This window comes from Dermacentor andersoni, chromosome 7 (genome assembly GCF_023375885.2).
Source record: "Dermacentor andersoni chromosome 7, qqDerAnde1_hic_scaffold, whole genome shotgun sequence".
NCBI classification, from domain to species: domain Eukaryota; kingdom Metazoa; phylum Arthropoda; class Arachnida; order Ixodida; family Ixodidae; genus Dermacentor; species Dermacentor andersoni.
The window spans coordinates 115,134,458-115,160,787 of NC_092820.1; the positions used below are offsets into that span (position 1 = coordinate 115,134,458).

General features: G+C 46.6%; 1 protein-coding gene across 1 annotated transcript in view; it reads left to right on the forward strand.

Annotated features, from left to right (window-relative positions):
- The first annotated feature begins 1,520 nt into the window (after positions 1 to 1,520).
- LOC129385650 (uncharacterized) overlaps positions 1,521 to 26,330 on the forward strand; it is a 34,436-nt gene continuing 9,626 nt past the window's right edge. Inside the window, exons 1-9 of the mRNA XM_072289506.1 lie at positions 1,521 to 1,594; positions 2,074 to 2,171; positions 2,824 to 3,059; positions 4,224 to 4,395; positions 10,770 to 10,989; positions 12,135 to 12,294; positions 17,002 to 17,123; positions 20,398 to 20,515; positions 24,129 to 24,302. Coding sequence (XP_072145607.1) covers positions 1,521 to 1,594; positions 2,074 to 2,171; positions 2,824 to 3,059; positions 4,224 to 4,395; positions 10,770 to 10,989; positions 12,135 to 12,294; positions 17,002 to 17,123; positions 20,398 to 20,515; positions 24,129 to 24,302 — 1,374 coding nt within the window. The remainder of the gene's footprint in view (positions 1,595 to 2,073; positions 2,172 to 2,823; positions 3,060 to 4,223; positions 4,396 to 10,769; positions 10,990 to 12,134; positions 12,295 to 17,001; positions 17,124 to 20,397; positions 20,516 to 24,128; positions 24,303 to 26,330) is intronic.

The window sequence follows — 26,330 nt, forward strand, 5'->3', positions numbered from 1 at the left end:
TGAATTCGCAGGCATGAACTGAAATTGCTTGGCGCAGAAGAGGGTAATTGGAGATCGCAGAGTGAGGCCTTCGTTTGCAGTGGACATCAAATAGGTTGATAATGATGATATAACTGCCACCGCGAACGGGATTTCGGTATGATTGGTGCACGTTCGCACAAACCAACAAAATCGAAAAATCGTTTACCAAAGTAAATTCCACTCCAAAAGAAAACCTGAAATTCTCATGTCAATACCAGAAAATACCAGGTAAACTAAATAGTAATCGCCAGGCTTTGAAACGCCTCAGTGTAATTCGCTGTGTGTTTGGCTCTTTTCCTGCTCGCTGGGAACACCCATGCAGGAGCTTTGAATTTGTTGAAATTTTTCGAACCTCCAAGAAATGCCATTAGAGGGCATCATAGCACGCAAATAAAACAAAGCTAGCGTTTCATCCATTGAATCGTTCATTTTTCCTTTATGTATTCTACCCTCATGTAGTTGCCATCGGTCTTCAAAAAATCCAACAATAACATCGATCTACTGCCAGAATGTACATCTTACCGTCTTAAAGTTGATGTTAAACCGTATGGGAAAGTGGGCTTGCAATATTTCGCATGCATGTATAAGTGAATTCGAAAGCGTTGATATAAATTGGTTTCTTCCAGCATAATTTCGCATTTAATTAAACCGTTCAATGGTCAGCTCATTGAGAAGGCACTTTGGAATATTTATTTATTCTCCACATTTAGCCCTGATAATAACATCTGCGAAAGTAAAATGGCCCCACGCCAGGTTTTGCCATTGGAAACACGCTAGTATAGGCGTAAATCACGCGGTGTCAATTGCGCTGCGAAAAGTGTGAAACGGCTGCATAGCGTGAAAACACCGGAATTCTCAAACAGAAGGCCGCGTGCCCTTTTTCTCGAGGGAGCCCCTGTTCATTCCAGCGCCAACGTCACACGCAAAAAGATGCTTCTGTGTAAGGTACAGTGCCTTCAACGCCACCATTGTGATCTCGATAAATTGTCTAATCAAGGACGCGCAGTACCGCCTTTGGATGCTCGCTGCGGAGTGGAAAGCGCAGAACCAAAAAAAAAATAATAAAGGAGGCAGGGCTCGTGACGTAGGCATAGCTTTGTCACTCCCCTCTCCAGCACGTCAGAAAGCTAAGGAGAAATGTACCTCATTGGACGCTAGTCGAGAGAGTAGAAGAGAGATTCTGCGCTAATAGCGAAGCTCGCTTCCTGGCTGCATGACAACGCGACGCATCAATTTCTCCTATCTCTTCAATAACGAACGAATTTCACAAATTCTTGTGGTTAGGCATTCCTTAAACAGTCCAGTACAAATTGCAGTGCATAAGCAAAATTCGCAATGGTACCTAGTGAGGGGCATTTTAACCACAGTTACACTGACATATTTTGGTGCCAGTTAAATAAAAAACTTTTTACAGGGACTGTGCAGAGGCAGCCGAAAGTTGCTAGTATTGACTGCGAAGTCAGGCACGGCACAGGTTAACCAAATAGCGGTACTTCGCGATGTGGCGCGAACCGCCTGGTGGCCGCGGCAGCAAGTACCGCCTGGTGGCCGCGGCAGCAAGGGGAACTGGGTGGTGCGGAAAATGTATTTGCTTTAATTGACACCATACGCAGTGCAGGTGATTCTGATTGCTCCGAATCGTACGCAGAAATCTTAAGCTACTGTTGCCGCACAATGCTAGCAAAATTTATCATTCGGAGTGTTCTTCTGGAAGGCTGCGCATCAATACGAAAGAGGAAACAAGAAAGAGAGACCCAGAACACGGGTTCTCATCTGTGTTCATGACAGTTGCGCACTTGCAGGAGCATAAAATAGACTGGAAACCGGCAACGAGAATAGTTCTGAGCTTGTGCCGTGTGTTTTGTTCTGCGATAAGAACAGCTGAGTCGCGAAATTATTTGCTGCTCCAGAATATTGACAAAATTGCCAATCTGGCAAATTTAATACTACGCCCTAGCTTGTACGTTGGGTAGGTATGCGCACCAATGGGAGAATACACCGCAGCAATTGTGCCATTTCGGACACGGCTTGAGCTGTACGCGCACTTTGCAGGGTTGCTGAGAGGCCGCAGAGCTACTTCTGGACGGTGACCGCCATCTTGATCATTGTCATGCTCCTCGGCGTCATTGTGGTTCTTCTAGTTAACCGCGGTGAGTGCAGCACTGTGGCCGCGCACGCGAGGTTAAAGTGCATGGTTGAGTAGTCACTGTTGCTGATATTGCCTGCAAGGCGAATTGCAGGTGACAAGATAGCCCTGCGTCCTATGAATGCTCTGCCTTTCATCTTTATCGGACTCGCCATGCTGCTCGTTTTGCTTATGAAAAGAGGAATAGAAGGAGATGATCGACAGGAAGGTTAACGCGAATAAGTATCCCAGTGCCGACAACTTCCCGGAATAAAGTCGAGACCCGCAGAGCACACTGCAAAGCCAGTCGGTTCACATTTAGAAATTTGTGAGTTGCTAAAAAAGTAGCCGCCAGAGCAAAAGTTATCTTCTTTGCGGTGTGTTGCGTTTGCGCGCCACAAATATACGAAACTCCAGACATGACTAATCCTCAACACCGACGGCTCAGTGAGTAGGGCGTTCTGCACGATTTCGCGTGCTCTATTCCAGGATGCAGTCAATGCATCGAACTTCGAGCGAAATTTGCGTGCGCTAGCCTTTTTTGTTTCTTGCGTTGAGTGCGTGGAGAGAAGAGACTCGGATGGCTGAAATTAACTCGGTATCTGCCACTACTGCGTCCCCTTTAGCTTGTGCGTTAGAATGGGACGCCAACTTGTCAAACGCGCGTCGCTTCGCAGGTCGTGCCAGCGCGGGAGCTTTGGTGGCGGGCGCCGACGTCAATGATGATCCATGCGGTACCACCACCCGACCAGCACGTTTCGTGCACACGACATCGGGCAGAAGGAAGCCCCGCACTAAGCGCGTGTCGCGCACGTCGGTCCGGGCCACCCCCTGGTGCGACGAAGTCCAACGCCGCTCGACCCTCCGGAGGCGCTGCCGAACCAGGCCCACACGCAGCACGCAACCGATGACGGTATAACCGCTGCCGCGTATGCGCTAAACCTTGAAGCTTCGTCGCCTGATGCGAACACAATTGAAGGCACGCAGTAAAGCAGAAATGTGCGCTTTCACTGTAAGTTCAAGGGGGCTACAAAGTATTATTACGCCAATATAGGGGATCGTTCTTGGTTCGTTATTAGGCCTTTTTAAGGTTGATTGAAAACGTTTTTTTTTTATGTGTGGGAAATCAATATGTCGGTTACGTGCTACAGTTGAACTCCTTTATAAGGAAACGCTTGGGGCCCCACTCGTTATATCGGTCACTTCGTTGGAAAGAACGCACGCCGCGGACTTCACAATGGAGCCGTGGCAATCATTGATTCGTTGTACAGGTAATTTCCTTATAAAGGCGTTCACTATAGACGCGCTCGACCGTAGTTCTTAAAACCGGTTCGGTGTGTGCGAGAGCTATAGACGATGGCCCACGACGATTGCTTTCGTGGGCCTTAGTTTACCCTAAACCTAATAAAGGCCTCCTGGAATCATGTTGCAGTGAATCATATGTGCAGTAAATATAAGCCCGTGATCTCTAAATAGGTGAAAACATATTCGCAACCATCAGAGCGCCCTAAATAAATTCACATGTAGCGAACCGAGGGCATTAACCGGGAAAGGAGCTGGTATCGCGCATGCAGTCATTTCGCGCAGCGCGATTAATTTGTTTCCTCCACTTCTGTGAAACAGGACGTATTTACCGGTTCCTACTGCATTATGCTGCCTAAGCGCAACTTAGTTTATTGACTCTCCATTGCGCCGCGGAGACAGAATATTACTGCTTTAATAGGTGACAGCGTCTGCGCCTACTTATGTGGACATCACTGGTAGGAACCACGTGTTGCTTGTTAAGCACACAAGAGCGTGCGAAAGCGACAGAGTGACACAAGCACAAGTACTTAAAGGACAAAGCCCACATTGTCCTTTAGTCGCCTGTCCTTAGTTGCTCTTCTCTGTTCCCTATTTTTCCTTATAGCTTGCACGACAATAACGGGAATCTGCCGGCCATAATATTCTTTATCGCCTTTTTACCACGCATGTTTGAATGAACTCAGAGCCATCAACAATGGTCTCTCGAAGACCAGATGGGATAGCTTTGTCTAGTAAAACACCAACAACCAATCTACTTTAACCCGGCGTGCAGACCCCTACTCATTCTGTGACGTCGTCTGCGGCTGCGATGACGACGACTGCGACGGCAGAACCGAGTTCCGAGAAGAGCAAGCGCCCAGAACCAGTGATGCCCCGGACGAGGCCCACACGGGATGTTTCCGACGCGACTGGCGGTGGAAGAAGCACCAGCCACGCTACTACCAGTGAGCGCCTTCCTTTGGTCTTTGAAATTGTAGTGTTCTGCTTCGGACAGGAGAGATGGACAACGTAGTAAGGGGAAAGAAAGAATGCCGCATATTATTTGCGTAGAGAACAAAGATTAGTATAAAAACTAAATTCAAAAATCCGGGTTGCTAGGTGAGAAAAACATAAAAAAAAGAAAACCGCGCACTTCCGTTCACTTCGGGCTGGAAACAAGAGAAATCATGGACACTTTCAAAGTAAAGCTAAGTAAGAAATATGGACTCTTCATAATAAAGCGAACAGCGCTATATGAGGGGGCTGGCATGGAGCAATGCACGCACAGCGCATTTAGCGCTTTTTCGGCGTGAACATATCCTTGACAGTTCCTGCCTTCGGTGGGGTCCCCTTTTACCATGAGGCCTAACTAACTATAGCTCTCCTTGAAACCATTGCGCTAGAAATAATAAACACGCGACTCTACTGGATGCCGAGTAGGCTAAAAAATGAAAATGAATAAGTAAACGTTTTTGCAACTGCTAATAACTCCGTAGTAAGAATTCTTGACGCACTGTCTGTCGAGGTAGTATTCGCAACTCCAGAATCTGCTACTTGGGCTGCCAACACTGTCCAATCAAACAAAGATGGCTACGACATCGAGATTTACGGCGGCTCTTTTGCTTGAGCAGTGTTCTCGTTCGTGACGCAGAATCTAGATGGTTCGTCGAGGCCTCAAAGGTCCTTGTGGCCTGTTAGCCTGTATCGATTGGCCTCAAAGATTCCAGTGACGAAAAGGCGGAAATCTTTGCGCTGTGCTTCCAAACGTGCGGCCTATCTAGCCAACCGCTTCACTGTTTGCTAAAGACAAAGACACTTTCAGACGAGCCGGAGGTTAAGAAAGGGAAGTGATTGTGCGTATAGCGGGCTTCTCTGAAAGTTGCAAACACTTGTTCGCGGCTTTATTCCACTGCTACATGTACGATACCTGACTGTTTTCGACCTTTATGGGCGACTTCGCACTGCGGCTCGTGTGGTAGTGTGTCACATATAGCGTCTCACAATATGCAGGCAGTAACGTCGGTCATGCTTTCAGAAGGTAAATGCGCATATTGTGCAAGGATCGAACAAGTCTAAAAACTATTCAATCACCGGGTCAGTGTGTCTTCTAATAAAAAAACAAATGCGAGTTCCGCTTGTGAGTCGGGGTGCATCTTTCTCTTTGTGGGAAGCTGACCCGGGTGATAAAGTAGTCTGCACCTTATCATTGGCACTTGCTCATGCTCGCAGTACGCAGTTTGCGAGGTAGGGCATACAGGCACGGGAACACGACAGACGCCAGCCGCCCGTAGGGATTCTGAAACTACGGTGAAACCTGAGAAGTAAACAATAACCAATCGGACCAAGTTACGTTTATTGCCGTAGGTTTCCAATATTTTGCGAGGGTTTCATTTCGAGCAGTGTCCCTTGTATTAGTCTGAACGCATGACTAGGAAACGAATCAAACGTGTTCTAGTGGAATTTAGCTGTACGCGCAATGTCCAATAGAAAACTAGTGGTGCTGTGGCCAGGGGCACTATAACGTAAAACTATTCCAAACTTTTCTATTCCAATTCTGCTATCAGCCCTCCACGACTGGTCAATACTTTTTTGGGCCACCCCCACTTCACCTGTCTGTCACGCGACGTCACGAAAACTGCAATACCTCCCCATCTGATATGATGTGTACACACTGATTATGCATGATTTGACAGAAAAAAGAAAAGCAGTTATTTCTGATTCGACCCCTTTTCGCCATTAGCCCTCGGCTATTGGTAAAAAGTTTTCGGGCTGCACCCACTTCACCTGCCTGTCACGCGGCGTCACAAAACCGCACAAATTCACCACGTCAAAGTGACGTGTACGCGATAAAGATGCATTAATATGCCGAACAAAACAGAATTTTTTTCGGAATAGCCTCAGGCTGCCCCGTTCCGAAAGGAATAAAAGATGGCTGCCGCCGATCGCTGAGACGCTGGCTACTCGCACCTGCCGGAGAGCATGGGTGTATTTGCGTTTAATAAAACTTCTTGCGTGACCGTGTAACGTTTTCAAGCACTTTCGGCACGTTTACTAAATCATTCTGCCAACTCTTCTTTGCTGAAGGTCAGCTTTAGCGTCATTCTTAAGCTTCCGTTGCATGCCGCCGCGATTTTCGACCAGCCACCACAAGCTAAGTAAGGGAAAGCCGACCAATCGCAGACGCCGGCACCACCCTCTTCATCCGGTTATCGATTTTCAGTTCACTGGCTCTGCCCCAGTGAATCCCTCTCCACTTGAGCGTTCTCCTCGCCTCTTGTCAGCCAATTAGATAAGACAAGCCGCTCAGTGTGGGCAATGTTATTCGCTTTTCAAGCAAACAAAAGTGACCTCCTATGAACGAGGAGAGCGTTTGATTGGTCTGTTCAGACAACCCTGCGGGTGACCGCCCGGTGCTTGCGTCGGTGGTTACGCAAATTTGTCGTCAGGAAATTGGAATAGAAACATATTGGAATAGTTTTACGTTATAGGGCCCCAGACCTATTGCCCCAAATCTGGAACGACAGCTGTTTTTAGTTGCTTCTAAATATCTTGTGAGTGAACAAACTGAAATCTCAGCGCTCTGAATGAGAATCTTCTGCTTGCGACGTTAAACGGAAGTATTGCTATCAAAACGATATGCGGCCTCGCGTCATAATGGTTGCAGCGCTGACGTCTCTCGTCTCACTCCTTCTGTCCCTGTATCTATCTGCGCTGCAATTCACGAAAACTGTGCCAAGAAGCCCAAACAGCCACTTTACTCGCGGCATAAGATCTATCACGGTTAGCTTGAAACCTTCAGAGCTACCGTTCCTGCTACCAGTGCATGCGGACAAAAGCATATTAGTGGGAATATTCTGGCTGCTTGAGGCATTAGTAAGACTAATGCTGGGCAGAAAACAAAACTAACCAAACGAAATTAGGCTTAAGCGTAAATCACTTATTTATGAACGCGCCTACCTAAACAAAGGACAGTGTGCGATTTCAAATGGCAGCAACATGTTTTTTTAGTATACCGGGTGCTTTTGTTTAGAAGGCCCAAAATTAAAAACAAAACTTGCCTGTAACAGATAGAGCAATCGTAACTCTTGATCTAAATTACTCGGTGAGGCTGCCATTACGTCTACGAGACATCGGTTAAGTGAATACTTAAAGGATTATTTAAATAATTAACACAATTACCTTTTAAGCTAAGTACATCACGCGCATATAATATGTACGAATTACAGCCGGTAAGTTTGCAGGGCGTATTCATTTGGAACGAATTTTCTCGACTGCACCAGATTTGAAATAATAATTTTGATAGTGTCGGCCGAAATGCATTGGCGTTCCAGTTACTTATGTTCAACAAAGCACGCCCATTATATGCGGCTTGTGCCAGATGTAAATTCAACTTTCTAAAATGTTCTCTTTTTCACGTGATTTCCTAATGAACTTCCTAATTTACGCATAACGCAGTAAGTATTTGCACCCGGTATAAGAAGCAACCTGTGTGGGGCCCAGTCTAGAGTTTCGCACCTAACCGCATTCGATCCCTCAGCGATTTTCCAACGCAATGTGCCTACACTTAATGACAGCGTGTGCAAAAAAAATATGTTTCTTTCAAGAATCACAATTACATCTGATTTTTACGGAATTGCTACATTCAGGGAGATAGCCTTTGAATGAATAATAAGTGAAATATTCTGCCAAATATGCTAACACTAAGTTTGATGCATTTTCAGCTCTGATCATTGCGCATTAAGGTGCAAACCATAAATAAATATCTAAATAAATAAATAAATAAATAAATAAATAACGAACGAACGAACGAGCGAGCGAGCGAGCGAGCGAACGAACGAACGAACGAACGAACGAACGAACGAACGAACGAACGAACGAACGAACGAACGGATGGACGGACGGACGGACGGACGGACGGACGAACGAACGAACGAACGAACGAACGAACGAACGAACGAACGAACGAACGAACGAACGGACGGACGGACGGACGGACGAACGAACGAACGAACGAACGAACGAACGAGCGAACGAACGAACGAACGAACGAACGAACGTTTTCCTTGGTAAATCTGAGCATCATGCATCGAACAACTATCAATCACGAGAAGAGGCGAAACGGGCAAAGCTATTCGTTTTAGAAAAGAAAGGAAGAGCACGGCCCCCACACACGTACGACCTTGCAGAATCACACTTCAATTTGCCGTGAAGCTGCTTCTTTCGAGCAGCTGTAGTTGTACTTTTCTTACGTTAACAAGTAGATAAAACAGTGCAGACGTTCGTAGTGTGATGGAGACTTGCAGCATGAAAAAAAGCACGAAAACAAGCGCTATGGCACGTTCGGGTATAGCGGTTAGGTTTCAGCGAACAAGCTTTAAACGGCCTATCCCACGTAGCTCGTATGCTCCAATTTTTCTTCTCGTGCCCCGCCTCCCACCCCCCGCTTCACCCCCCTCCCCGATTTTATTTTCGCCAAACGTGCACTTGGTGCTATGTTTTTTTTTTTTAAAGCGTAGGCACTGTGAAAACCTTCTACCAGATTGCGATAACGGTAGACTCTCGGCAGAAACAAGCATTCAGTATTTATCTGCAAATGCGGTAATTCACCCATTAACATTCCAAGTTTGTGATTACCGCCGTGGTTGCTCAGTGGCTATGGTGTTGGGCTGCTGAGCACGAGGTCGCGGGATCGAATCCCGGCCACGGCGGCCGCATTTCGATGGAGGCGAAATGCGAAAACACCCGTGTACTTAGATTTAGGTGCATGTTAAAGAACCCCAGGTGGTCGAAATTTCCGGAGTCCTCCACTACGGCGTGCCTCATAATCAGTAAGTAGTTTTGGCACGTAAAACCCCATAATTAAAAAAAAGATTAAGTTTGTGAATGCGTCAGCCGCAATACTAGTACTACCAGGTCTCGTACTCGTGAAGCTGTAACAAATTATTACCGGTATCTCCTAAACTGGTCCAGAAACTGTGTCTGAATCAAGACGATATTATAAAACGATCGAGTGTTATTTCATTCTGAGCAATATTTAACTTAAGGCCACCGTGAATTGTAATTGTAAGGCCACCGTGTAGTAGGGCGGCTGACTGGGATAGTTAGTGATTCAGTATCATGTACTTTTCGTGTAATATGAAACAATTTCTTGCGCGCCCAGACTTAGCGTCTTTAAGAACTCGCTTCGCAGCACGTCATAGTGGCTGTCCTGCTCATGCGCATCCCTGACACGCACTCCTGTGACGTAGCACAATATCGAGGCTGCTGAGATGAGAGATCGAAGCAGAGACTTTTGTTGTAAGCCTTTAGAGAAACCGTTATTGCGTTACCTTAAAGACAGTTAGATAAGTTCGTAGTATAAATTTTGCTTATGGCGATATTTTACCAGGGGTTGGCGAAATTGCCCTAGACTACTGTAAGAATAATTAAAGACCTTGTGTTTGCGTTGTCCAACAGTCAAATCTCGTCGGCCTGGTGAAAGTTGGGAAGCTTGGGGACAGCTCTCCGTGTTGCAAATTTTCGGCAAGTTCAGTCATAGCCATACTCATACATGACGATCAAGTTTTCCACGGCTGTGAACATTAGCAAAATCAAGAAAAAAAAAAAGAAAAACAAGAAACAAAAAAGATAAGAAATGCATGCGTACGCGCATGCGCATGAAAACAACGATTGTAAAAGTCGAGTATTATATATGAAGTGCTTATTGCAAACAGAAACGCAGAGTAAGTCTTTTAGAGTTTAACGTACTCGTATCCAACGACCTATATACTAGATTTGGCAAGCGATTAACCGCGTTAAATTTCCCAGACTCGCTGTAGCTATAAGGCAATAGTGGTTTTTAATAACAGGTGCACTAATTTTGTATGGCTAAGGTACCGTAGCGACGTAACTACTCCGCCTGAAAGAAAGCGCATAGCGCGGAGATTTATGCAGGTTTATATTTTTTGGATAATTAGAGTGTGTTTATTCGTTAAGCTCCGAAAAAAGCTCCGCGTGGCGGTGGCATTGTACCGTTCAACAAGAGGCACTGGGTTCAGCTGCAGGCATCGGCTACCGCATTCCAATGTTCGCTGAACGCAGTACCTTCGGCTACACGTTACTCTGCCCTCCTTGTGGTTGGAGTTTTTTCAGAGCCCTCTGCTTAAGTACCTTTCCGAGTAACAGTGTTGATCTGGTACGGTAAACGTGATCATTCGGTAGTAGGGAATAAATGAGACACTCACTCGGTCGATCCTTTATTTACTCAATAATCAGCCAACTTGTCGATCCACAGGAGACGCCAATAGTTGGAGGTGGACATTGGGGAACTGAGTTACTCCGCCTCTGCTTCCCCGTGCAGCGACTAGGATGCCCCTGGTGTGCACCGTGGGCAGCAAGGGCGCCGCGTTCAGCATGTTCCCTCCTGCGGGGATGTGCAGCCACGTGTTCTTCACGCACGTCCTGGTCTCGGACGGTGCCCTGCACGCCTCGGGCGACGGTGGCGCCTGGGAAGACTTTGTACGCACCATGCAGGCGGAGGAGTTCGCGGACTACCCGGCTGGCATCTCCTTCGACATGCGGTTAGTCGCCACTCTCTACATTTAGACACTGACCAGAGAGTCCTACTTTACCTTTCGGTCGTTGAGTGTGTTGCCTCACTCAATGAGTACCCGCGACTCGGCGTTATCAGCAGTAACGCTGGACTACCCGGTGGGTATCCTGGTTCACTTTACAGGGAACCGAACTTTGTTAGGAAGGACACGACCCCTTAGGTTCCCCTGTGTTTTGGAGGCAAGAAATGGAAAAGGGGGCGCAGTACAGCATACGAAGCTCGGAGTCAGTTTTAGTCCCATGCTAAGTGGGCCGCCCATTGTATGGTAAAAAATCTCCGCTGAGTGTCACACTGTCCGCGTATCATTGCCGCATGGTAATGCGGCACATACGTGCATACGTATTGCTCTGTACAGATAACCACGTCCTTCATTTTATAAACAAGAGCACGTGCCGCTTTGGTGAAGTGACTGTGACATCATGATGCAGAATTCGATGTTAACTGCTTTATTGTAGGCTGAGATTCCCGTATTTAGGCCAGAACGAAATTCGGAAACAGTCGTATTGGTATAGTTCCGTGAAGGTTAGGGCAAAATGACCTAAATTAGGCACGACCCATCCACCGGAGTTTTCCTTGTAGCTGTAGTGTCGCTTTAGACATAAAACCTAACGAACGAGTAAATGATTCAATGAATGAATGAATCATATAGGATTATCATAGCACCACTATCACGCTTGCGTATGATGAGTAAAAGGTTTCCTGCGTACTTTCCACAATACACTCAAACTTTGGGGAGAATCTTATTCATTGGCTTTAGGAAATGTTACTGCATGAAGACGCCTAGAATAACTAAAAATTACCGCACCAGATCTCGAACCAGTTGACGGCACGCCGTTTGTGACATGCAAAGGCAAGCAAAACTATGCCGCAGCACCTGCTATGCCCGGGGCCAACCCGCGCAAATTGTGTCTGCGTCAGGTGAAACACTCCCACGAAGCTTCCTGTTGTATGACTTGCGCTATATACAAACTTAATCGAGATCTGTTACGGGATGATGGCGTATAGGAAGAGTATTTCGATGTTCTACGCCTATATCAATAGGGAAGTCGCAGCAGGCCCTCACCTCAAGCTTTGAATATTTGAATGTGAACTTTATTTTTATTACCGGTTCAGGTACTCCATGACGTCGACCTTCCTGGACAATCCTATGATACGCAAGGAACTCAAAGAGCTGGCCACTGGCACCAACATCAAACACTACGGCATCCTTAATGTCGTTACACGTGCCGCCCAATTGACCTACCTGGTGGCAGCGGCAGGAACTCTAATTACGGTGAGGATAACGACTATGCATCACCGGGCCCGGAAAGAACTTCGATATTTTAGTGCTTTAAGCCGGTTTCTAGGGTGTCAGATTCTAAAGCGGGCAGTCAACAGAATCTTTGGTGAATCTAACAATGTCGGTGAGCGGTCAGGAAGCGTCGTTCCGATTGCAGTGCAAGGTTTTGCCCCATCGATACAACTTTATTACGACACAACTATAGAGTTATGTTGTAAACTTTTTACAACCTATTACGGCTTCAGGTGTTTATACCTTGTGGTGGTAAACTAAATATGCGGAAACGCGTGCGCTGAACTATCTACTGAATTGGGCAATGTAATGGAATGCATTCGAAATTAATTCTTTTAGAGATACACATAAGCGCAAAGCGTTTACCTAAATGTACTAGGCAGATCAATCGGGATGGCTGTCGTTTTTCAGGATTGGCACAATGGCAGCGAGCCAAACGTCATCTTCCTTCTTTACTCTATGCCCCCATGGTCATTCGCACTGTTTTTGCACCCTGTTGCGGGAGCTCGTGATATTTCCTTTTTGGCATAGAAAGCGCGCCGGGCAAGTCAGTCAGTCGTTCATGGATTGTGAGGCTTCAGGCGGGCAACGGGCGTCACCTCGGTTTTGGCGAGTGTCGTACACTCTTTGTGAGGCGTTCAATGCGATAGTTTACCTCTATGAGGCGTTCGAGTACAACTTAGGGTCCAACATAATGGGCAAGAAACTTCTGGCACAATTCGCGCTTCCGTAAACGAATCCAGAGTCACACAAGGTCACCAGGACCGAAGTAAACATGTAGGCGACGGCCGGCGTAGCCGACCTTTGAGTGGTCCTGCGAAGGCAGGCGGGGTAGCCGAGCAAGGCGTCGCCCTTCGTCTGCTCCACAGAACATCTTCGTAACAAAGTCATTGTCATGAGCGAAGTAAGGAAACATGGTGTTGAGCGTTTAGCGAGCCAGATGAGCATAAAGAAGGAAGAACGGCGAGTGAGCGGTGGTGTCATATCTCGCAGTGTTGAATGCGCAGTTGACAAACGGCAGGATGCTGCCCCAGTTCTTACGTACGGAATTGACATATGTGTACAGCATGCTGGCGGGTGTTTTGTTTGTACGTTCGACCAGACCATTAGTTTGTCTATGAAATGGCGTCAACGGGCGGAAGCTAGATGAACATGAACAAAGGGTCTCTTCTGCAACATTTGTGGTAAATTGTCGCTCAAGATCGCTGATTATTATTCGAGGAGGCCTATGTCGGATAATGACGGAATTTACTAAGAAAAGGGCTACTCCTATTGCTGTGGCCGATGGCAGCACGGCCGTCTCACAATAAGGGGCCAGGTGATCTACACACGCAGTAATCCAACGATTCCCGCGCGAAGATCGTGGGAAGGGGCCACGCAAATCTGTACCAACTTTTTCAAAAGGGGTGCAAGAAGGCGGAACTAGGCTGAAGAAGACCATGCGGTGTGTTTGGAGGTTGCTTGCAACGCTGGAATTCGGTGCAGCTGGCGACGTAACGCTCAGTGTCGTGACGTATCTCGGATCAGTAAAAGCGGCCTTGTTCACTTTAGAGTGTTCGCGTGGACTCCAGATGGCCTGAATTTGGACCGTCGTGCGTGGCGCACAGTAATGAAAACGGAGGCTCTTAGAGACAACTAAAAGGTAGCGCGCGGTCGAGTAGCTCTCTTTTATTCGACGCCACCACGTAGGCGAAAACTGCTATATTTTAAAGGCTTGTGAGCGGTCGCGAACAGTGGCTGGTAATTGTCGTCCTTCTGTTGCCCAAATATTAAATATCAGATATAAATATAAATATCAGGAAATCCTGCCGATAAAGAAGCGATGTATGGATCGAAGTTATGAGTTTCACGTTCAGTCGTCGGAAGTGGCATCCGAGTAAGAGAATCAGTATCAGCCTGTCGTCGACCGCTCGTGTAGGAAACATAATAGTACTCCTGCAGACGGGGGGAGAGGGGGGGGCAATGGGCGAGTTCACCAGGAGGATCCCGAAGATTCTCGAGCCGGCACAGTGAATGATAGTGCGTGACCACCGTGCAGGGGCACCCGTAGAGGTACGAAGGAAATCGTTGCAGCGGCGATGACCGCCAAGCTCTCTGGCCGAGGGCCACTGGAACTGCGCTCAGAGCCACTCACGTAGCGGCTGGCGTGCGATATGACGTGCTCACTTTCGCGGATATGTTGAACAAGCACCGCGCCGATGCCAACACCATTCGCGTCGGTGTGAACTTCTGTTAGGGCTGATGTATCGAAGCGGCGAAGAATTGGCTGGGACATCAAGAGGAACTTTAATAGGCGAAACAAGGAGTCACACTCTGTGGTGCACTAAAATATAGCGCCTTTCTGGAGAAGGCGCGTAAGAGGATGGGTCGCATTAGCAAATCTTGGAATGAATCGGCGAAAGTATGAGCATAAGTCTAACAAATTTCTTAACTACTTGCTACCACGAGGTTGCTTAAATGCCTTTACAGCCGCAGTCCTTCGCGGATCTGGTCGCATGTCTCTTTCATCGACCTGATGTCCCGGCACAAGAGCTTGTCGTTCACTAAAATAGCAGCTCTTAGAATTGAGGACAAGGCCAGCTTTCTTCAAGCAGTTCAGCACCAACTCCATATGCTTGTTACGCTCATTAAATGTTTGCCCAAAGATCACAGCGTTGTCCAGGTAGCACGTGCAAACTTCCCATTTCGAGCCGCGCAGCATAGTGTCTATGAACTTTTCGAACGTTGCGGGCGCGTTACACACCCCGAAAGGCATGACATTGGATTAAAATAACCTGCGGTGCGTTGCAAATTGTTTTTTTTTTCCTATCGGTAATGTGCATAGAATTTCCCAGTAATCTGACCGCAGAACAGCAGAGGACAAGCTAGGGGTGGCAAAAAGGCAAGCGATTGCGTTTTCAGTTCGCAGAAGTGGGTAAACGTCTTGTTTTGTAATGGCGTTTATGGAGTGGTGATCAACACAGAATCACCACCTACTATCTATCTTTTTTGCCAACATCGCTGGTGCTGCCCAAGGGCTGAGTGATTCTGGAACGACTCTTTTGCTTAGCATTTCTTCAACTTGATCGCTGATTATCTTGCGCTTTGAGGAAGATACAGGAAAGGCTTTTTGTCGAATCGGTTGGGCAGATGCTGTGTTGATGCGATGACCAGTTCTCAAAGCAGGGATCGATGGCACGCAGTTGTACTGCGCAAAGTCGAATAGCGAGCAATGTTTATCCTTTGTAGCAGCGCCAACACAAACACATCAAAGCTGCATTGCTTTCCAGAAAGTGAGATATATATACATATATATATATATATATATATATATATATATATATATATATATATATATATATATTATATTTTAATACCTGAAGGGTGCAAACAGGGCATTACATGAAGGGTGGACACGTAAAAGGCTGGAATAACGATGATGAAATTAGACATGAGTCAGAACACTGGATGGAAGATCTAAAGCGCGCTGTATCGCGTACGAGTGCAGTTTGTCTGGGAAGGCCATTCGAGTCTCGGGCAGTTCGGACGAAGAATGAATGCAGGAACGTAGTGGTGCGGGCTTGTGGCGGGATTCCTGAGTTTGGAGGGCCTGTTCGACGAACACGATATATATATATATATATATATATATATATATATATATATATATATATATATATATATATATATATACACACATATATAACGAAGTTTCTTTACTCTTGGGCCAGAATAGCCTTACAAAAAAGTTTGCATGGGCACTGTAGCTCATGCGAAATTCGTAATAAAAGTCATAAGGCTACCTAGAGAACGAAACTAAAGCATTTTGGATTCTTTAAAATTTCATAAGGGTAAACTACCACATACGGTACTGTGACGGAGGTGAGATGTGGGCGAAGGATATTTCTATAGAATATCTACAAAGAAATCTAGAGCAAGAGAAGATGTCTGATCCGGCTCACGTGCAAGCGTGCTCCTCGTCATCTTCATCGCTCTGCCAAACCTCGCGTTTATCCATCTATGAATCGCTCCGCAACATATTCCTCCGGCGGCGGAAGCTCCGTTCTGGCGCTTGCTATAAAGGGGACTAGACAGAAGGGCAATATGGCTTCAGCCGGGAAACATGGACAAAATCCGGTGCTAGCGAGGAGGTCAATGAAGCAGTGCCGAGGGGTACAATCTCGTAATTGACGTTGCCTAGTTGAGGCAGGACTTCGTAGGGCCCGTAACAATATCAATTTTTCATACCCTCCACGTATGACGAATTCCTGAAATAGGCTGAACCGGAGTCAGAAGCTGAATCTGTGTACAGACAAAGGCTATGCATCTTCCTGCAGTGTTTGGGGGTGAGTGTTCCGTCACAACAGGTGACGTGGACTACATCAGGGTGCAGCTTCCACACGACGTCAAGGCGGCAGGACGCCTACCGTAATAGAAGCAATAAGATTATCTAAAGAAAGGCAATGGGGCATTTTGAATTGGTCAACATTGGTTTTTGAAGGATCGCATATGTTCTTCGTTATTGGCCATCACCTTCACGCGCAAAAACAAAACAGTATAGCACGATGACGTCAGGTAACCGCGATCAGTGGCGTGTAATCTCGCATCACGTTCTGCTTTATCTGCCACGCGGAACTCGCACAACTCACAGTCAACTGCTTGGAAGCCATGGATGATCTGAGTGCTCCTTGTCGTGCATTCCGTACGCAGAAACTGAGGCAGCTGCAGGAAGGAGACCGGAGCCGGCACATCGTGGTGGCAGCGGGCCTATATACCTACAATGAGCTTTCTGCCTGGACCACCTATCAGGCCCAGTTCCACGTGCTTGCCGGGTGAGGGGAGCGCACATGTGCGCTTTTATGCTTTGAACGCTGTGCAGACGCGTGGAAAAAGCACGCTTGGTAGTTCGTGCTCTTGTAGTTGCATTCTGCTGTATAGGCTTAGAAGGTATGAACATAGTACCTGATTCTAGTTAGCTATATTCGCTTTTATAGAATGCGTGTATCACTTTGGAGACTAGACAAACAGTTTATAGTAAATTTATCAGCCAAGAATGCTTTTTTTACACCAGCAATGACGTAAAGGTTATCTTTATTTAGCCTGTATAAGAAAAAAAAATCGTTGTTTGGGTACCTGAAGCTTATTTTAAGTTACTTTTGAGCCCTCCAGTGCAGCCTCACATCAGCCTATGCGCGCGAAGGCGCTATTGGCGCGCAGCGAATCATGTGTGGCCGATAGCTGCATTTGTTAATTTTTTTCATGACATGCAGAGACTACGCGAGGTTCACGGGGTGGAAATATTAATTTGGCCATACAAAATTTAGAAAGCAATCTGCAGGATAGTTTCCTTTTAATTAGGAGCTTTGTCTGCCTAAACCACTGGACCACAAATTGTGAGGATTCGTACAATATTATCACTGAACATCTTCCTGGCTTCCACCGCGCTCCTCGCGATGTATAAAACGGATTATGGATAAACAAAAGTGGCATTTCGAAATGCTCTCCGGAACTAGATTTTGGTCCTATTTTCGGCTTCTTCCTGTTTGTTCATTTCACGCCAAGAAAAAAAGACATTACCAACATTCGGGGTCGCCAGCCTTATGTCCAATCCAATACGCAGACATCAGTCCCAGCGATCTCTATTTACTCAATTATTGTGTCAACCAAGTGTACCATTTGCCGTCGTGTTTGTAATTCCGTCACGCCTCTTAATTCTCGCCTGCATTTGACTGATATTTGCCTTCCCATGGTGTCTGTCGAGATACTTCAATAGGCGAGTTCTCATCTGGTCTACACTTCATATGATATGCCCCGCTATACTGTGGCCTCCTAATAAACAAGAGTATTATCGACACCTACTTCCTCTTTAATTCCTGCCGCTGTTTTCCTGTCGAAGAAAATTACACACAAAAATTATTTTTATTCTTTGCATGCTTGTGCAGTTCGAAAATTCTTTTGAAGCTCCTTTAATATCCTGCACGTTTCAGCTCCACCGATCGCACCGATTGTTTACTTGTATATCTCTAAGGAAATTCCCATTGATATGCTAACTGCATCTTTATTCAGAACAATACTCTGACGGTGGCGTCTATGGTATGCCCGCTCTTGCTCCAACCAGTTAATATTCTCTGAAAGTTCATCTTTCAAGACCATGTCTCCCTTATTAATCTCGCCGTGTAGTATTTGCTATTTCCGAAATAGGCACAGCCCTGGTTTAGATAACGCTTAATGTGCATGTTTCAAAAGCGGATCCTGGAATGCGGTAGGTACAGGGCGGCCCACTGTTGACGGGAACACTCTAACGTGCGGCTTTCAAACTGCTGGCGCTCTGTAGTTGCAAGTGCCTGCTGAACCTGTGTCAGCCGCTTGTGCACGCGTTTAGAGAGGTTCTAATGCCACTAAACACACATCATGTGCTGCAAAGCCAGGAAACTGCACACTTGCCTGGTGAGAAAAATACGCATACGCAGTACAATCATGTGCTGCCTTTAACACTGGACCACACTGCACAGTCGGATAACAGCAGCAGTGGAGGCATCAGGGGAGATGGGCGTCGGTGGATGTCTTGCTGGGGGAAGAGGCATGCCTCGCCGCCACCACAATAAGAGTCTCGCTCAGTGGCATTGGGAGCGAGTTGATTGGTTTAAATTGATATTCATCGTAACACTCATGTACGGGAAAAAAGCGACCAACATTCCTCTTCGGCTTCTATTTGACTCTTCTGGTCACGAAACGCAGCTGTCTTTGCCAATGATGACATGTATTGCCAAAGTCTTCCGTGATGACTGAATCCGCCTGAATTTAGTTTATTACGCGGTCCAATGAAATGAAACATCACGAAACATAACGGCTGTGCCAGTATTCGCACTTCAGATTCCTTTAATGGAGACTGCTAGACCAGTGAAGCCACTCAAAAAAGTGACTGGACCATCTGTCGTGCGATGCCGTCTCTGCTGTGTTTTTATGAGGAGGGTTTCCCCCTCAGCGCGTGCAGTGTCTCAGAAGCCATATTTCCCCCCGAATTTCCTTAATAACACGTTTCGCCATAATTTTAATTTTCATCAGCCATATCATGCTCAATATGCAATTTCTTGTCAATTTATCGAGGAAGCATTGATTCAGAAGTCCTCGGAAAGCAGACCAACTGAGAATTCCGAATGAGCTGCGTTTCAAAAAAGAAAAAGAAGAAGAAGAGAACGCCGCTATTACATTGGTTTTTTCGTACAAACAGTTCGTACCGATTTAAAGCGATTTCAGCTAAAGGAACCTTCGTTATAAATATAACGACAAACTCGGCATATATTGCCACTTCCGCACAGTGAAAGCGTCTTAGTTGTGGGAAAGTTGGCCTGATTGGAGCTCTTCAATCAGACTCGACCACCTTTCCGAAGCAGTCGTTGTGAGAAAGAAGCCAACCAACTCTTCCTTCCACGAAAGTTCGATTTTGCATGGAATTGTACTAAACTCGTTCGGCTTTATCTCTTAACTCTTCTGTCGCTTTCGGAAGGGGGGGAATATTTAGAGACATCGCGACAGTAAAATATGCGATATAGCTTCTCGGTAGTACGTCTCCGTAAACGAAGCCGTAGTGTTTAAGTGAAGTGTCTAGTGCAAAAAAAAAAAAAAAAAAAACATCAGTATTCACCCTCCGTAGTTGATTTACAGCCTAAAAACAGCAACTTTCTGTGGAATCTTTTAAACAGAAAGAAAATGTGAGAGACTGCAGCTTCCTAAAGCAGAATCTGTATCTGAGCTAAATAGCAACACATCTTAAAGCAGTCAAAGTGCAGAAGAAACGCATCTTTGTACCTGCTTCAGCTACCTTAAGGATGGACTGCATGGGCGCAAGTGGCAATCAAATCAGCGAAAATGTGAGCAGAGTATCATGGGAGACACACACAAAAGTGAATGAGCATTTAGCGCTGCTTCTGCTTCAAAATGTGGTATAGCGAGCGCTTCTTCACCACAGTTCATGCGATCGGATTGCTTGGCGAGCTGGTTATAAATTGTGACGCAGCACGACGACAATAGATGTCTACTATGATTTTACTCAGAGACGGTTCTTTCTTTTCTCCCGTACCTCTCGGCTCATGGCCAACCAAACAGGCTTGACGTAGACATCCTGATAAGCATAAGCAGCGTGGGCACTATGGAATCGGACAAGATCTGCTTTGCGGCGCCACCGACCGTCTGGAACTCGACAAACGCTGTCTTCCTCGGCTTCGTGAGTACGCGTGAATGATCCACGTCGCGCGCCCGTACAAGATAGTGTAAGCCCGTGTAGATGGCTGTGCTGCTCGGCGGTATGCGCGCGCCGATATTGCATTACAGGGGCGCACCACCACATGTTGCTTTAGAACTGGAAGGAGAAACCACAAAACCACTACGTCCGCAGGCAGAGCAGTGCGCCTAAGAGGCACAGAGTGAATGAGCGTCGAATCCATAAGTACGCGTAAAACGGAAAACTCACCCTAGTTGTCAATTAGCAACCGCATGTTTTGCTGTATTCTTTCGGTGTTACCCGCCGCCTAGGCTTAGCGTCTATGGTGCACGAGGTCGCGGGATGAGATCCCGGCCGAGGCGGCCGTATTTGGATGGAGGAAAAATTGCGAGAACGCCTGGTCCCATGCATTGGGGCACTATTAAAGACTGCCCCGGTGATGCTTCACAACGAGGTCGTGGTTTTGGCACGCAAATTCCAAAGTTCAATTCATTAAATCTCTCAAGCCTTGTGTCTCGCGCTATTTCGACTTTTCAACAGTCAACTCACTCAAGCATCTACCTTTCTCGAGAAGAAGCGCGGTGTCAACTTAGCCAGGCCCAACATTTTGGTTCTTTTTCAGCAAAACTAATTACCGAAGCTACATTGCCACAATCGTGTAAATACGCTGTATGTGTATTCCTAAAGTAGTAATAAGATAAACAGAGATGACGCCATTAGGCCACGACATAAGGCGAGACAGGGGAGCGTCATGCACCAGTGCGCTGTCAGTGGCCGCGGGGGAGTTTACGTGTACTGATAATCATTCGCACGGTTCGTGGGATTAGATTATATGTTTTGTAATTCTAGGCACAATGCATTCATCAGCACTATAGAAGAACTTCTGCACACGCAGTGAGGTGCAAGCTGCACGAGAAGAAAGGGAATGTGTTATTGTTGAAACCGGCTCGGGAAGGCTCAGTAGACTGTACCTAATCTGGTAGTACGGCTCCATACTTAGAGATCAGCATCATTATTGATTCCCACCCGCCGTGTTTGCTTAGCGGATATGGTGTTGGGCTGCTAAACAGGAGGTCGCGGGCTGGAATTCCGGCTGCGGCGGCCGCATTTCGATGGCGGCGAAATGCGAAAACACCCGTGTACTTGGACTTAGGTGCACGTTAAAGAAACCCAGGTGGTCCAAATTGCCGGAGTCCTTGACTACGGCGTGCCTTGTAATTCGAAAGTTGATTTGGCGTGTAAAACTTCATATTTGCCTAATATATTGATTCGCGCAGACGCCTGAGATTCGGACTGTCGGGAGACGTTCCGCGTGCATACGAGCTCGGCACGACTATTTTAAATGTGCAACACAAACTTTTACAAAGTGGTTGTTCGCCACCTATTGGTAGTGTACAACGTGGATCGGCTAACTCCTGGCTGTACTGAAATTTCTTGCAGACAGCTGCTGCACAATAATTTTGCACGGGGTTTTCGCTGTGCTCGCAAAAATATTCTTCCGGTAGAATTGTTCACACCAGCTAGCAAAAGAAAGACAGGCGTTTTGACAGAAGCAAGCAGCCCTTGAGATTAAAGAAATAGTGTGGATTTACCCCCGATGTTAAGGTAGCGGTAAGAAAAGAATGCAGGAATATGTGCCTAAATATATTCACAAACGTGTTTTTCAGCTACCATTCTTCGTTAGAGCAGTTACGAATGTATACGAATAATAAGTAATAAGTAAGTAATAATAAGTAATAATAAGTATTAATAAGTAACAAGTAATACGAATGTATCAACGGTGTCTTATTAAGGCATGATTTTAAGTTACTTTGAGGCTATTTTCTTCATAAACTAGGCGTCAGATGTGTGAAATGATATTTGATGCACTTTCGTCTACATAAAGAAGTCATTCGAGAGGTGTATGATCAAAGTGGTCAAGGTGATCAAAGCCAGTGCGCATGTTCTGCTGTATGTTGCATTTCAGTCGTGTCTACGATTTTCTTTTCACTTTTTTTTTACGCTGCCCACATACCTGTTCTTGCTTGTGAACTTGGCTTTGACATTTCTGGCTTGTGTGTCACAAATCATGAACAACTTACGGAACTAATCCTTGAGTGCGTTTTATATAGCTGTGATTTTCCTCTTCTCAAACGTTTCTATATTAATCTCGCGTCGGCGCAGAGGTACCGCCGGTAAACTTTGCGACGCCCAACGTCATTTTTCGCGTATAAAAGAATGATGGCCAAAGAATAGCAAATGGCTACTATGGGAACAAACTTTCAGCATTAGGGCCGTGGGAAGCTGGTAATTGAGCAGGGAATATTCATTCTTGGCAGTCGGCATTCCCTTGCGAAATGCTGAGAAAGTTGCCCTGAGGTCGTGCGCTCCAATCGCGCACACTGCCCACGAATCACGTCGCCTCAGGCACGTCACAAAAGTACTGTGACAACATGTGTCGCTGCTCCGAGTCGGTTGTGAAATAAAAAGTCACATGCCTGCGCGGTACACGCACCACAGTCGCCGCGTAAGCTGGAGGAGCTGCACCATTGGGGCTCCTTTTTCTGCACCACGCACTACAGCTTCTTCGCGGCGAAGTCACTTCGTGTCGTTTTCACGAGAAGGATCTGAGATCTCAGCCCAGCATCGGCGGCAAGCTGCGGCTTATCCTGCTCTCTGCACAGCAATTTGCTGAGCTCGATGTCACCTGGTTACAGCAGTGTGCGTAGCTCTACAATTCGCTTCTTCAGCAGCGGTTCGTACCTGGCGAGGAGGCACCGTAACGTGTACCGAAGAGTAAACACAGGTATGCAGACTACGTGGCGCACATATCGCATCTCTTGACCTGTGGCAAAGTAAGTTAATGTTGATGACGATGATAATGAGTGTTCATTGGCATCCCCTTAGAAACGGAGTGGTGATAAATAGCCACCCAGCCTGCTTAACTTAACCAGGTCAAGCTACGTGGTGCATGCCGCTGCTATATGCAACTGCTACATGAGGTGCCTCCTCGTGCAATAATATGCAACTGCGATGCAAAGGGCGCACGTATAGGCGCTACGAGGAGCGCATCTCACATCGTAAGGCAGGGTGCACGATACGATGGTAATGATAACGACGATTTATTATCATCCCCCTTGAAATGCAGTGGTGACATAGTCACCTAGCCAGCTTCATTTAAGCACGATTTTCTTCCATTCTTGTTTACCTCTCCTTAAACTTCTTTGTCTTCCCCAAACCTTCCTAGCTGCCTTGTACCGCTATACTGTGCATCTTCTACATGGCATTCTACCTGATGCAATAATATGCAACTGTAATGCAAAACATACATGCATGCATCGATGCTGCGGCGCGCATATGACATGGGCTGTCTCCACGCGCACTAGGACGCGTTTATAGGGCATTTTCCCGCGGAATGATAGTATGCGCTGGCGCAGCTCAGTGACAGAGTAGCCGGCTCTCAAGGAGCGGGCCCGTGTTAAATCCCAGAGGGAACTGGGTAATTTTTTTACTCATTCCCGGTGATAGCTGCTACGGACATCGGTGGCGGAGGCGGCAGTGGCGGCGGATGCCATCGCCAACCAAACGGCTATTCGAATGCGCCCATATAGATTGAGCTCCCTTGCCACTTCTACAGGAGAAACACTCCACACTGCTGCTCACTTCGGAGTCCTACCTACGCAAGGAGCTCTACGTGGGCCTCTCGTTTGAGATGGGAGTCACCATGTACCAGCTCAAGAATGTATCTACAGTCCCAGAGAAGGCGCTGTACGCACCGTGCACTGACTTCACTCTCGTTGGGTACGAGCAGGTAGGTGTAAAGTCTTCCCTTTTTTCAATGTTACACTGGAGGCCCAGCCACTGTTGTATAAGAAGCGCGGAGGCTCGGAGCGGTGAACACAGCATGTCTTCGAGGATCTTTGATAGCTGAGCCAGTGGGCGATTAAGCAAGGTGAAGGATGTAGCACAACACGGGCCACAGGAAGATTCCTAATGGCCAAAGCAGCCACTGTGTCTCCGTGTCAGTTATGTCGTGACTTAGTCTTGTCTGAGTTACGCTTGGACTTGACGCCAAAGACGACGAAATATACGCAAGGTACCAAGCTCTTTGTGACTGCTTGTTAGTTTTTCCACATTCCCTTTTCGCCGCTAACAATGACAGCAGGACACCAACTAGACCAACACGGGGTCTTGCTAGTAGACAAGAGAAGGCTGTTGAAGAGCAGGTGACGTGTACTGCAGGATATACACATAGCGCCCGGTATTCTTGCAATGGCTGCTCAGTCCGGCGGGAATATGCGGGAGCCCGCGGTGCCACGTTCTCAGTTATTATATACACGTCGTTGCTAAAGTATTAACCATGTTCGTCGGGTGCTGCTGCGACTCCGTGATCAGGTTGTTGCTTTTGCATGAAATGCAATGACAGCTGACATGACCCTAACCATTTCCTTAACCTATGACTAGCTGATAGGAACGTTGCTTGCTATGAGTGAGCACTGGTGTCGCGTGGAATATATAGAGGATGTAATAGCCCATATAGGGAACCCTAGCTCCGCCATTCAGGGCCATTCATTATTGTGGCTGTAGAAAGACTTTGCCTCGGGAGACGGTTAGGTACTGCGTAAATCAGCGGCGAAGAAACTCGGCTTCACCGAGTCTGAACCACTGTTCTTCAAGATGACCCCATACTCTCACCAGTACTTTTTGCATACTGGGGTACATTGCTCTATTTGACTGCGGAGATCATTCTGAAATGTTGCGGAAGCACCAGAAAATGTATCTAACGCTGTAGTAAAGTTTCGAAAACAAAACGAGATCACCTGGGCAACCAACCAAACTTTAAGAGATGTGTCGCGGGCCGCCAACCCTTTGCATAGCATCACATTACGTACTTCTAGTTACGGTCCAAACAAGTTACAAACCATATTGCTTCTGAGTTCTTCCTAATGGTTGTTCACATTATCACTCAAGCTGTAGTTTCTAGTATGCTGAAATTTTATTTGTGATTTCCAGTAGCGACGTTGAAAAGGCAGATACAAGGCACCATAGGCTTTACTTCATCTTTTGGTGCTGATACAGGGTTGCCTGTGCTTTTTTGAACGTCAGCGGTCGATGAGTTCCATGGCGCGGGTTTCGCGTCACCTCGAGAGATGGCGCAACGCATCGTGACTCCTCCTTGAGGTGCTTTTTTTCTTCTAGCTGGGCAGTACGCTCTGTCACCCTGGCATCTTTCGCTGTCGGTCGTGCGGCCTTCAGACGGCGTTTTTCTTCTAGCTGCGCAGCGTCCATATAAACCAATGCACAGTATGGCGTTCTGCGGTGTGATGTCGTGTGGTGTGCCGTTGCAAACATACACTGCGCCCACTTTAAGATTGTGGCTAGTATCATCTACAACCAATCTGCTTTGCCGGTTGCCATTTTATGCTTACGTCTACTCTTGATTAGGGGAGAGCTAGCAATTTTTTTATGGCGTACAGTGTAGATTTAAGAACATAAACATCAGCTGTAAAGCATTTGAGAGATGACAAGCTTCTGTAGAATGGGGGGTTGAATATGTTCTGTGCTGAGAATGCTTTGGACGCAGATGTGTACATAAAAGCTAAGTGTTTATCAGAAGTAATTTACTCATTATGTGTGACCTGAATCGCGCAGTGCGTGACTGTTGAACTTATTTGATTGAGTAAACGTACCTTTGTCGCCTGAGTGAGGTCTCATCGTAGTCGTAGCGAAAAAAGCACGCTTAGATATAGCTGTTTGCCTTTAGCGCAAGAACTTGTTCTTATATTGCTTCATCTCTCTGTTGCAAGAGTTTTAATGCCTTACGTTGTCGAGATTAGGG